Source organism: Geotrypetes seraphini, chromosome 1 (genome assembly GCF_902459505.1).
Source record: "Geotrypetes seraphini chromosome 1, aGeoSer1.1, whole genome shotgun sequence".
In the NCBI taxonomy this organism is placed as follows: Eukaryota; Metazoa; Chordata; class Amphibia; order Gymnophiona; family Dermophiidae; genus Geotrypetes; species Geotrypetes seraphini.
Genome location: NC_047084.1, coordinates 344,136,098 through 344,149,244, shown reverse-complemented (window position 1 = coordinate 344,149,244; position 13,147 = coordinate 344,136,098). Strand labels below are relative to the sequence as shown.

The 13,147-nt window shown below is 44.3% G+C and overlaps 1 protein-coding gene across 8 annotated transcripts in view; it reads left to right on the top strand.

Moving 5' to 3' along the window:
* Positions 1-13,147, top strand: part of SEC31A (SEC31 homolog A, COPII coat complex component) — a 240,037-nt gene that overhangs the window by 77,272 nt on the left and 149,618 nt on the right. For all 8 annotated transcript variants that reach the window (XR_004541033.1, XR_004541032.1, XM_033962592.1 and 5 more), the window contains exon 13: positions 8,234-8,284. Coding sequence is in view for 6 of the 8 variants with exons in the window: in XM_033962592.1 (XP_033818483.1) it covers positions 8,234-8,284 (51 nt within the window). In the remaining 2 variants the exon portion in view is untranslated. The remainder of the gene's footprint in view (positions 1-8,233; positions 8,285-13,147) is intronic.

Below are 13,147 nucleotides of genomic sequence, written 5' to 3'. Positions count from 1 at the left end.
AGCTTACCTTTTATGCCCTAATGGTCCAGAGGTGAACTAGGGTAAGAGCCCTTAGGTTCTTGCATCAACCCAGCCTCCAAGAAAACACAATGATGCCAAATCACCAGCCATACCTCCATGGTTAGGAGGGAGGCTGTCGACGTTCTGGACAAATGGGTTATCTCCCTATTGCCACAAGCCTCTGCAGAAGGAATCCACTCCAGATTTTTTCTATTACTTTCCTACTTCACTGAGAGCTCTACTGTCACCTACATGAGCTGGAAGGAGTGTTTGTTCTGCTCTGCTCTTTATTTTATTCGGTTTTTTGATGCTGGGAGCTTCCCTGTTTGTGGGTCCAGCTCTTCCTGCATGGAGAACAAGCAGATGGTGGTCTGAAGCTGAAAGGCCTGTTAACCAGCTTGCAGAAGCATTTTTGGAGCTTGGGGCCTTCACTGGTTAGCGTTGCTCACCTACTGCTTGGCAGGGGTTTGAGTGTAGGCTGTCAGGCTGCTGTAGGTTGTGTTTTCGCCTCCCCTTTTCTAGTTGTTCATTCTTTGGGTCCATGGGGGTGGGGGATCAGTCAGATGCCATGTCTGACTGGCAGCCTGAAGATCAGCAATGGAGGAGACGTTCTGGATGAGGCAGTGATGTCTTCTCCCTTTCCTGCTACAGTTCAGAGATAAGGCAGGCTGCAGCACAGATCACAGTGAGTAAGGCTGTTAGTCTGTAAAGTGAATCGGAGGGGGTGTCAGAAATACCAGTTTTTAGTGGTTTCTGTTTGTTCCCCTATGTTCCCCCTCCCCCTAAATCCTAAACTTGTTGGTTTTTTATCTTTATTTCTTTGTTTTTTTCAGCAATTTTTGGCGCCAAAATCCTGATGGTGGCTATTTGGGATTTTAGCGATCTTTCTTTTTTCAAAAGTTTCTTGCAGCTCCAAAACTCCTTATTTGGCCTCAAAACATGTTGGGATTGAGTCCTTGGGCTCTCTTACCCCTAATCCATGCTAGGAATGCGCAATTGTGCGCCTCATGAGTGTTCTTGCACCATGTGCCGCACTGCACGTGAAAGGGAAGCGGGAGCGTCCAGCTTAGCCTCTCCTTTGTGCTCTCAGGCTGAAGAAAGGGCAGCTATCCTGGTGGTTCGGGCATTTTTCTTTTCTGGACCTAGAAACAGTGACCGTCCTGTGTGAAAGTGCACGGAAGCCACAGATCCCAAGAGGCACAAATTAGTCATCTTCAGGAGTACCTGGGTGTCTTGTTTGACATGGCTCCATGCTGTCTGGAACGGCTTTTTCACCTGAATTCATTAATTTAATGTGGAAAGCCTTTCAAGAAAGCTGCCCTTTCAAGGCAAAGGCGGTCTGCGCTTCAGATACTGCACATGAGGGCTCAACCCCTCTGGGTGCCTTTGCTTTGCAGTCTTCCACTGCCTAGGGCCTGGGAGATCCTTTTGATGGGAACACAGATGATGAGCCTCTAACTCAGTGGTTCCCAATCCTGTCCTGGAGGACCACCAGTCCAATCGGGTTTTCAGGCTAGCCCTAATGAATATGCATGGAGCAGATTTGCATGCCTGTCACTTCCATTATAAACAAATGGAAGTGACAGACATGTAAATCTGCTCCATGCATATTCATTAGGGCTAGCCTGAAAACCCGAATGGCCTAATGGTCCTCCAGGACAGGGAGGGAATCACTGCTCTAACTGTTCTCTTATTGTCTCAAGATGTGCCTCCCATATCTATGGCGCTGGCCCACTGTCTGGCGCTTTGGATCCTGTTTTGGCTTAGGATCTGGGGGATCATCCCACAGTCCTGCGCTTCTTTAAGCCCACGACTTTGCTAGATCTCATTTCTGAGTCTTTGCATGAGCTGAATTTGGACTGTCCCTTATTAGTGGAGTCTGTAAGGTGCACATGAGCTGGAAGGAGTGTTTGTTCTGCCAATTCCTAATGTATATCCCTTCTCCCTTCCTTTTCTTTTTAACTCAATTTTTTATTTTTTTCAAACAATGTAATTATCTACCCCCCCCCTTTTCCTTTTACCCCCACTTTCATGTTTGTCTTTGTAAAATGTCTCTTAATGTTCACTCTTCCCTCTCCTATAAGTATTATTTTAATTTTTAATTTTATTTTAGTATTGTAAACCGGCTAGATACTTGTCGATTGTCGGTATATTAAAAATAATAAAATTTGAAACTTGAACTTGAGAGAGGGTTCAGTCTTCTATGTTTCCCTAGCATCTGGACATTAATGTCATGGAGCAGTGGGATTCTCCAGAAGGGTTCCTCAAGGTTGTGAGATCCATGACTTGGCTGTATCCTATGGCACAGGAGTACCAGTAGCTTTTTACGCAGCCTAAAGTAGATTCCTTGATTTCACAAGTTACTGCCAAGCAAAGGTGGTGTAGTGCTCAAGGATATGTAGGATTGCCGAGTGGATGTGGTTCTCAAGAGACTTTTTGAGGCGCTGACTTTGGGTGTCAAAGCAGCCTCAGCAGTGTCCTTTGTGTCACGTGCCTGTCTTTCCAGGCTATGTACTTTGGAGCACGTGGAGCCCATACCTCAGCTCCTTTTGTCTGGAGTAGATTATTTGGCAGATGCTCTCTATGACATAATTTGTGTCGAGTAAAGCATCAGCTTATTCAATCTCTGTGCACAGAATGCTCTGGATCAGACAGTGGGCTGGAGATTCAACCTCTAAAGCTACTCTCAGAAGACTTCCTTTTAAGGGACAGTTGTTGTTTGGAAAGGGTCTGGATGATCTTATGTTTTGTGTGGTAGACCGCTGACCCAAGACTCTGCCTGAGAGCAGACCTGGAACTTTTAGAGGTCCAGGTCACAATAATTTTCGTGGCTCCAAGTGGTCTTTGCAGTATTCCAGCTCCACTTTCCAGAGATTCTCCCAAAATTACAGGCAGAGATTTTCTGGAGTTAGACACAACCAGTCTTCAGCACCCTGTGTTGTCCCCTCCATGAAGAAGAAGTGGCAATGATGTCAGGTCGGAAGCAGTCCCTCTCACAATAGGGGGATGACTCTCAGATTTTCTACAGGGCTGGGTTCAGATTATATCAGACTGCTGGGTTCTGAAAGTCATCCTGAGCGGCTGAAATTTGCCCAGACTCTTAACAGATTGGTTTGTGGACTCTCCTGTGGGGCATCAGGAAAAAGCAACCCAAAGTGCAAGCCACTGTGAAAAAGCTGCTAGACGTTCAGGTCATAGAGCCTGTGCCATCCAAATACTCTGGCTCAGGCAGATAATCCATATACTTCATTGTGGCAAAGAAAAGCTCTGATAATTAGAGACCCATTCTGGACCTTACATAAATGCAGTGCTCATGTTTTCGTATGGAGATGATTCGATCTGTCATAACAGCGGACACTTCAAGAGAGTTCCTGACCTCTCTGGATCTGACAGAGGCCTACTTGTATATTCCCATTTTCCCAGACCACAGAAAGTTCCTAAAATTTCATGTCCTGGAACAGCATTTCAGTTCTCGGCCTTGCCCTTTGACCTGGCTACAGCTCCACGCACATTCACCAAAGTGATGATGGTGGTGACAGCCCACCTGTGAAGGATGGGTCTTCAGGTACATCCCTACCTGGACGACTGGCTGATCTGGGTGCCCTCATTGATCGAGGGTCGGTGCACAGTAGATCAGGTGATCCAAGTCCTAGAGGGTCTGGGTAGGATTGTAAATTACAGGAAGAGCAATTTGTCTCCTACACAATCCCTGGAGTACCTGGGTGTCTTGTTTGACATGGCTGCAGGCTATGTCTACCAGAAGCACACACACAGAAGCTTTCCTCTCAGATAACGTGCCTCCTGATCAAGCCAACTCCTTCAGCATGGGACTATCTTCAAGTCCTAGGTTCAATGACGGCCACAATAGATGTGGTTCCTTGGGCGAGGGCTCGCATGTGAACTCTCCAGCGTGCATTACTCACACATTACTCTCTGTAGACACTTGTTACAGAAGTCTCTACCTTGGATGCTGGAGGATTGGGCTAGCATGAGTTGGTAGCTCCGCTCTCAGTCCCTTACCATAATAACATAAGAATAGCCCCACTGGGTCAGACCTGTGATACATCAAGGCCAGTAGCCCGTTCTCACAATGGCCAATCCAGGTCACTACTACCTGGCCAAAACCCAAAGTGTAGCAATATTCCATGCTACCGATACAGAGGAAGCAGTGGTTTCCCCCATGTCTTCCTCAATAACAGACTATGGACTTTTCCTTCAGGATCTTGTCCAAACCTTTTTTAAAACCTGCTACGCTATCTGCTCTTACCACATCCTCTGGCAACATGTTCCAGAGCTTAACTATTCTCTGAGTGAAAAAAAATTTCCTCCTATTGGTTTTAAAAGTATTTCCCTGTAACTTCATCGAGTGTCCCCTAGTCTTTGCAATTTTTGACGGAGCAAAAAAATCGATCCACTTGTACACATTCTACTCCACCCAGGATTTTTTAGACTTCAATCATATCTCCCATCAGCCATTTCTTTTCCAAGCTGAAGAGCCCTAACCGTTTTAGTCTTTCCTCATACAAGAGGAGTTCCATCCCCTTTACCACCTTGGTCGCTTTTCTTTGAACCTTTTCTAGCGCCACTATATCTTTCTTGAGATAAGGAGACCAGAATTGAATGCAGTACTCCAGATGAGGTCGTACCATGGAGCGATACAGTGGCATTATAACATTCTTAGTCTTGTTAACCATCCATTTTTTAATAATTCCTAGTATTCTATTTGCTTTTTTGGTCGCTGCCGCCACACCTTGGATGGAAGATTTCATTGTATTGTCTACGATGACACCCAGATCCTTTTCTTGGGTGCTAATCCCCATTGGTTATACCCATTAAAAATACATGATTAAATTAACTTGTCTCTTCTTTGATATTTCTGAATCATCCTATATAATAAAAAGCTAGCTGCACATGCACACTCCTATTTGCGTGTTCCGTGCGCTGTAGGTCTGTGACCGAAGGAGTGCGCATGCGCGCTTATACGTCACCAGCCGATCGCCTCCACAAGCCGGACCACAGCCAGCCGCCGATCTCCGTTCCTCCTGCACCATGACATGCCAGGCATGTCCCTGCCTCCCCCGCCGCCGGCCTCGGGCTCCTGGGGGCCGGCGGCGCGAGCCGCCCTGCCGGTGCTGAGGCCCCACCTCCCCGCTTCCGCCCTACACGGTGCCGCCAGACCCGGACAGCTTCCCATGAGGAAATAACAAAACAGCCCTACACTCACAGACCCGCGAGCAGGGTTGCCATGGAAACCCAGCCGGAATAACATGCAGTCGCAAGGGTCAGTGAGAGGGGATTAGGAGCTAAAGAGAGATTGAAAAAAACAAACAAACAACCAACAGTGGACAAGGAGAGAGAGACACACAGACAGTCACAGAAGGACAGGGGGCTAAAGAGACAGATTGAAAAAAATAACAAAACACAGAGGACAAGGAGAGAGAGTGACACAGGAAAAAAATGACAAACAGACATACAGCAGCCAAGGAGACAGACAACAAAAAAAAATACAGACATACTTACATACAGCGTCCAAGTAGACAGACAGAGAGACAGTGGGCAAGGAGACAGCAAAAAAAAAATACAAACAGCCAAGGAGACAAAGAGAAAAAAATAAAAAATACAATGCCCAAGGATAAATTCAGGAAAAAAAGACACAGTGGCCAAGGAGTTAGACTGCAAAAAAGACATACAGACATACAGCAGCCAATGAGACAGACAGACTGACAGCGACCAAGTAGACAATCGGCAAAAAAACACAAACAAACACAGAAAGCAAAAAAAGAGAAACATACAGCGGCCAAGGAGACAGGCATGCAACAAATAGGAAAAATATAAAAACTTTTAATAAATCAACCATACGTGAAGAAGGAATTAAAAAAAAAAAAGGAAAAGACACCTACAGGGAAACACAGGATCAAGAGCATACAGAGAAAACAGAAGTTTGCAGGAATCAGGAACATATAGAGAAAGGAGAGCAGAGACCCCTGCAAGAAGAGAAAAATAGCAAAGAGACTGGGGATGAGAAAGAGAGCAGAGATGCTTGCAGGGAGAAAAAGCTAAGCAGTAATGTTACAGCTTGAGAGTACAGACTAAGGAAGAAAGCAGAGACAGCGCTACACAGGGAAATGGAGGGAGGAAAGAGACAGAAAGAAAAATACAGACAGACATAAATTCTAGCACCCGTTAATGTAACGGGCTTAACGACTAGTAGACTATAAAGTCCATCTGGTATTGTCCTAGGTTCCAAATGCTGAAGTTGCCGTCCAAGCTCACTCCAGCCTGTCCAACCATCCTGTCTGCAGGATATCTACCATAAAGTCTGGCCAGTAACATCCTCATGTTCTAAGTTAGTGGAGTTCCCTTTGATGCCCTTCCCAGCCCAATCCTACACCAAATTATCACATAGGGGACATAGACTGTGCAAGTCTGTCCAGTACCAGCTTTAGCTCTTTAATGTATAAACTTCATTTTCTAATTAGAGATCCTCTATGTTAATCCTATGCTTTTTTGAATTCCATCATCGTTTTACTCTCCACCACTTCCCTCGGGAGGGCATTCCAGACATCTACCACCCTCTCAATGCTAGATATGCCAATGACACTATTCAAAGTCAGTGTCCACTGTGATGACGTCAATGAAGGACATGCATCAAATAGACTCAATGCTAATATTCCACTAACGCTCTTCAAAGTCTATGTCCACCGGTACCGAGAGGGATTGGTAATACAGAACAATCCAAGTGGCTGGAAATCTGACTCCAGGCCTAATATTTCTAAAAGAGAGGAAGAAAACATTGTGGTAATTTGTTTTTCTCCTTCAAGTTCTTTTACTTTATTTGTGTATCTAGCTCCAGAGTCGGGGCTAGCTACAAAAGACTATCTGCGGTGGACTGTGGTGGAATAGAAAGAAGGTTAAAAAACCATTGACGCTGATGGCAGGGGCAAAGGATTGAAAGTTGTCTGAGGGCCCCTTGGCACCGAAACAGATTAATTTATTTTTATTAATTAATTAAAAAAAATAAAATAAAGTAGAATAATAAACAACAAAGAAGAATGAAAAGAATTGAAGAAAAGTGGGAAGGCAAACTCAAGAGAATGAAGTTGTGAATTGTGATACATCATCGTTATTTCACGGAAAATGAAAAACTGATGACCTCACGAGCCGGCTTTGAGCAGGTAGGCACTCACATATACGCAATGCAGGCAGTCACAAACTTTCTAAAATATCTTAGTTGCAACGCACTTTTACCACTGTCTGTACCGGGCTCTGTGGATGACATCACCCACATGTGAGAATATGCTGCCTTCTTGTCCATAAGGAAGGTGAACTGATAAAGAAAATGACTGAAATTACACTTTTGCATTACTTTTCCCAGTGTTTTTTTTTCTTGTATGTATTTATGTATCTTTCTCACTCTCCCCATCTTGTATTTCATTGTAATTTGTCAATATCCGAATGGGGCGTACTTTTTGCATGCCTTAAATAATTTCCAGAGGATGAAAGTAATTTTGTATTTACTTTGAAAATGTAGTCCTGGTGAGTCATGCTGAAACAGCAGAATTAAGGATTGAAAAAAAATTTAGTCACAACTGTTTTCCTGTTGCCCCCACCTAGTTTCACAGTGACAAGTGTTGGGTGCTGCTATGAAGAAGGACCCTGATTCAATTCCTATGTAGGATTTCTGCATGCCAGGTTGGTCAGGAGTTGGGATGCTACAGAGGATATGGTCAAAGCCTCCTCCTTAAGAGTGTCAAGTATAGTAGAGACTGGATTTAGAGGCAATGATACGGGGTTTGGGAAGGAGCTCTGGCATATAACCTTTGGTCAAGGACTATTGCTACAGTGACTAAATTATGAACATTGGAAGGTAGATTTATTAAAATAGAGGTGGAAATCCCTGGGTAGTTGTGATTGACTGTCCCATGACACTGGCATACCATTACAAGTTCCAACAGAAATGAGAGCAAAAATAGAATGAAGGAACTACTTGGTCTTTTAGTAGCACATTGACAGTTGTGTTGGCCACTTCTTCTAGCGCTTTATAATGGAAAATGAAGTACATAGGCTTTCAGTGAAGTTGCTTGTGTTTAATTTGCTGTTTTTTGCTTTGTCCTGTATTTTTCAGCCTACATTTAAGTTCACCTCTCTGTACCTTTGATGTTTAAAAAAACAAGCCCAATGCTATTGCAACTTAAACTCTAAAGTTTAAAATTGTACTCTCATTTTCTTTCAGATTGCCTGTGCTCTGGATAGTAAAAGTGTTGTAGATGGTGAACTAAATGAGGTAAAAATAATTCATACACCTATCGCAATTATTTCAATTTTTATAACACAAGCCTGTTTTCAGCTTAGTAGGTACCTTTTCTTTTAAAGATGGTTCCCTAATGATCACAGCTGATATGCACGATATGGCACTGCTGACTTAGGCTGCAGCTTTTACTTACTAGGGTTTATTTATTCGTTTACCCTATTGGGAAAAAAAGTTTCATGTTTATTAAAATTTGATGCAAATACTTATACCATAATTTCAAAGCGAATTACAAATACAATAAAATTGGGGTGCCAAAAAACATTTAGTTGTATATACATTGACAATTTTATAGACAGACGACATGAGGAGAGAGGGTGAAACTACAGAATTTAGAGAAAGCAGTAATGAAGGATCACATGAAAGGAAGGGAATGGAAGACATAAACAGAAGGCTTAAAAACAAGAAATCTGCAGTATTGCTCTTGGATAAGAAATTTAATTATCGAAACATCTTTGAAAAGAAGTTTTCAAAGAATTTTTAAACTTCTCTAGTACAGCTTCTTCTCTGATATATCCGGGCAGCGAGTTCCATAGCCAGTCAGGTTTTCGGGATAGCTGTAATGAATATGCATAAGAGAGATTTGCATATAATGGAGGTGACAGGCATGCAAATCACCCCATGTATATTCCTTTTTCTGAAAACCTGACTGGCTGATGACAGGGTTGGGGACTACTGTTCTAGTAGGTTGTTAAATAAGCTCTGGTGGATGCATCATTGAATAACTAGAGTAATATTTATTATTTAGACTTGTGAATCTAAGTATCAGTGTGGTTTACAGGAGATAACATAAATACAATATTAAAACATAAAATGGTTATAATACTGTTAAAAGACAAATAGAGTTAAGCGACCAGCAGGAATTAACCCACAAACACATAAATATAATATCAGGAACCCTAAAGAGAGAGAGAGAGTTAACAGGTCTCCTCTACCCTAAAGATCACAGAAGATGGGCATAAAAATGATCCTATTTGCATGATGGCTATGGTTCATCTAGGAAATTTTTTGTGACTATGGATCTATTTGAGACCTCTCTCCATATTCCAGTTAGACCAAAGCACAAGGGGTTTGTGATACTGGGGAGACAGTTTCAGGCTCTCCTCTTTGGACTACCCACAGCACCTCTGACCACCTCCAAGGTTATGGTGGTGGTGGTGGCTGCAACAGTTCAGAAGAAAGGCATTCAGGTGCACCCCTACCTGGATGACTGGTTGATTAGGGTGAAGTCATCAACAAAGGGTTGACAGGCGATGGTGTGGGTAGTCAAAGTGCATCTAATATAATAAAATGGTAGGACGCGCATGCGCACTAAAAAAATCGTTTACCCTGATCCCGTCGCGGAAACACGATTGCGCATGCACGGGTTTTACGTCACCGCACTCTGTTCCTCCTCCACCATGCTACGCCAGCCATGCCCGCCGCCGGCCTCGAGCTCCTGGGGGCCCCATGTCCGGCACCAGCCTCGAGCTCCTCGGGGCCGGCGGCGCGAGCCGCCCGGCCGGTGCTGAGGCCCCGCTTCCGCCCTACACGCTCTTCAATTCCTCCAGGCAGTGGCAGACCAAACAGGACCCGATCGGACACCAGGGTTCTACATACTCACGGAACCCAAACTAATGTTCACAAAGAATTAATTTTTAAGTTCAGCAGACCCCAAGGTAATGTTGTGGCCGAAGTTATTTTTTAAGTTCTAAGCCGCTGTGCAATCCCCCCTCCCAACTGGAGATCGCCGCTCTCCCCCCCCTCCCGGAGATCGACGCTCACACCCGCTCCCACTGTGCAAACCCCCCCCCCCAACTGGAGATCGCCGCTCTCACCCGCTCCCACTGTGCAACCCCCCCCCCCCCCATGGGAGGATGCGCCGCAGCAAAGTGCTGCACAGGTACTGGAGGGGGAGAGACATATCGCTTCTGCACCGGTACAAACATCCCTCTAGCGTTGGCACTCGCTGCACGTTAAACAGGCTGCTTCGGGCTTTCTCCTGCAGTTGAGTCCCTTTGCTGCGTCACTGATTACGTCATCAATGATGCAACAGAGAGCCTCAACGGCAGAAGAAAGCCGAAGCAGCCTGTTTAACGTGCAGCGACTGCCAACGCTGGAGGGAGGTTTGATATTAAAGTCTTGCTAGGAGGGTCGTAGAGTCAGCGGGGGTTGGGCTGGGAGGGGAGAGAAGCGTCTGCATCGGGTGCTTCAGGCAGCACCAGCGTTTACAATTCGCTGCTGTTGCTGGCTTCAGGCCTTCCTCTCTGGCCGGTCCTGCCTACTTCCTGTTTTCATGAAGACAGGACCGGCCAGAGAGAAAGACCTGAAGCCAGCAACAGCAATGAATTGTGAATGCTGCTGCTGACCAATGAAGTAGTTAAATGAGGAAAGGGAGCAGAGGGGGAGAGAATGGCTTGGAGGGAAGGAGGAAGGTATGCCAGACCAAGGGAAAAGGAAGGAGGAGATGGAGAGAGGCCATATGGGAGAGAAAGAGAGAGATAGAAAGAGAAGAGAGGGCAGTGAATGGAAGGGGCAACATAGAGGGTGAACAGTATTCTAGCACCCGTTAATGTAACGGGCTTAAAGACTAGTTGTTCAATATAGTGTCTAGCAAATTGTATTTGACTTTGGAGAGTTGTCATGATGGCACAGGTTGGAGATTTCTAGTCTCCTAATGGCTTCAACGTGGAAGGACCTCCAAGTGTTGGATTCCATGGTGGTGGGTGGTAGTGGTGGTGGTGGCTGCCCTGGACTGGTTCCCTAGGCAAGGACGTATATGAAACCACTCCAAAGGACCTTGCTATCCAGGTGGTCACCCAAGTCTAAAGAAGTTTGAAATTTAGCTTCTACTCCCTCTGTAGACGAGAGTAGACCTCATATGGTAGTAGGTAAGGAGGCACCTTTCCCAGGGCATCAAATGTAGAGCCCCCAAACGGGTTTATCATGGCCACAGATGCCAGCCACAGGGTTGAAGGATGCTCTGTCAAGGGTTAGGTGGTTCAAGGTTGTTGGTCACTGTCAGAATCTAGGTAGGTCAATCTGCCTAGCACTTCTGATCTTCTTGCCTAGAATTTGAGGCCCAACAGTTTAGTGTTACAACGTGATGGCAGTAGCCTATGTCAACCGGCAAATAAGCTCCACAAATCTTAGGTTGTGGAAGAAGCATACCTAACAATGGCTTGGGCTGAATGGGGCCTCAAAACCATCTTGGTAATACATAATAATAAGTGTGGACAATTGTCAGATGGATTTCCTCAGACAAATTGTCTCGGACCTGGAAGCAGTGAGGCCTTTTGGTTGATTATGATCAGGTGGGGGTACCTCTGTCATTGATCAAATGGTATCTGCCAGAAACTTGTTTTTCAGCAGAAGAAAAAAAAAACTAGGATATAGCAGAATATATGTATTGGTACAGCCTTGGCCCCAAAAGGGGGTGCTTTGTTCTTTCATGGCCAGTGCCAAAGCTTCTGTTATGATGGATGGAGAGATGAGTGATAATGGTGATTCTTGCGATGCTGGACTGGCTCAGGCACCCATAGTATGGAGACCTATTGAGACCACTATGCAGGGTTTTTTTTATACTTCTCTCATCATAAAGATCTTTTATACTGGGGACATTGAACTTGGAGAATATAAAGCTATTTTCACTTATGGTATGATTCTTGAGAGGTTCTGTTAGAGCTAAAAAGGATTTTTCTCAGTAGTAGTGACAATTATGATGTGCACATGTAAATGGTCAACATCTCTGTATTATGTGTAAATCTGGAAAGTCTTCAAATTCTGGTGCATTTGAAGTCGGTGCCATCTTGGAAAGGTTCAATACCAGAGATTCTAGCCTAGTTACAGGTGGGACTGGATAAAGGACTTGGTCTTGAGCTCCTTGAAGGTTCAGATAGTGGCTTTTCCTGCTACAGAGGGATGGTACAGGAGAGGCCATAGCAGGGTGTCTGGATATGGCTGTGTTTTTCAGGGGCTTGAATCATGTTCTTTCTTCTGCTGGAGTTTGCAGTTGTTGCTATAGGCCTGAGTGAGGATCTGCTAAGGGGAAGAAAAACTCTATTGGAATATCTTACCTGCTATCATTCAAACTTGGGAAAAGGTAAAACTTGGGCTTCAGTAGGTATTTCATTGTCCTTCTCTTTTACCTTTTGGTTCAGAATTCTTCTTTTTCAGCAAAGTCAGTTTAGGCAGTGGTGTAGCCTTTAGATCTGTTATGGTTTTTATATAAAAAGTTTACTCTAGATTAGTATTTAAAGTTGCATTTCAGAGCATAAGATCAGATAAGGGCCAGATAGCATTTGAGGAAAGACAATATGTTTCTAGGCATTTAAATTAGAAGGTGGGGGTGGCACATTTGTGAAATAGAATTATGGAGGCCACCCCCAGCAAAAGATAAGATGTGATGGTAGTACAGATAGCAACGTAAATAATATTAGCAACTCCTTAGCAGTGAAACTAAACATAAACCTATACAAAAAACGAGTTTACCACTGAAAGATAGCTGGAAAGTGATGATCACAAACGCTAGCAGTCTAAGCAACAAAGTTCATGATCTTCAAGCCCTGATGTTAGAGGCAGATCTAGATATTGTTGCTATCACAGAGACTTGGTTCAGTGACTCCAATGGATGGGTTGCAAACATACTAAGATATAATATTTTTAAGAAGGACAGAGATGGTCAAAGAGGTGAAGGAGTAGCACTATGTAAAGATTGGTATCCAAGCGACTGAAATGCAGGGATCCTGGGGAGAGGAAGAAGTGATATGGATCGCTCTGAAAAGAGAAAATGAAACTTCTATCTACGTGGATGTAGTCTACAGACCTCCAACTCAATCACAACAAATTGATAAAAATCTG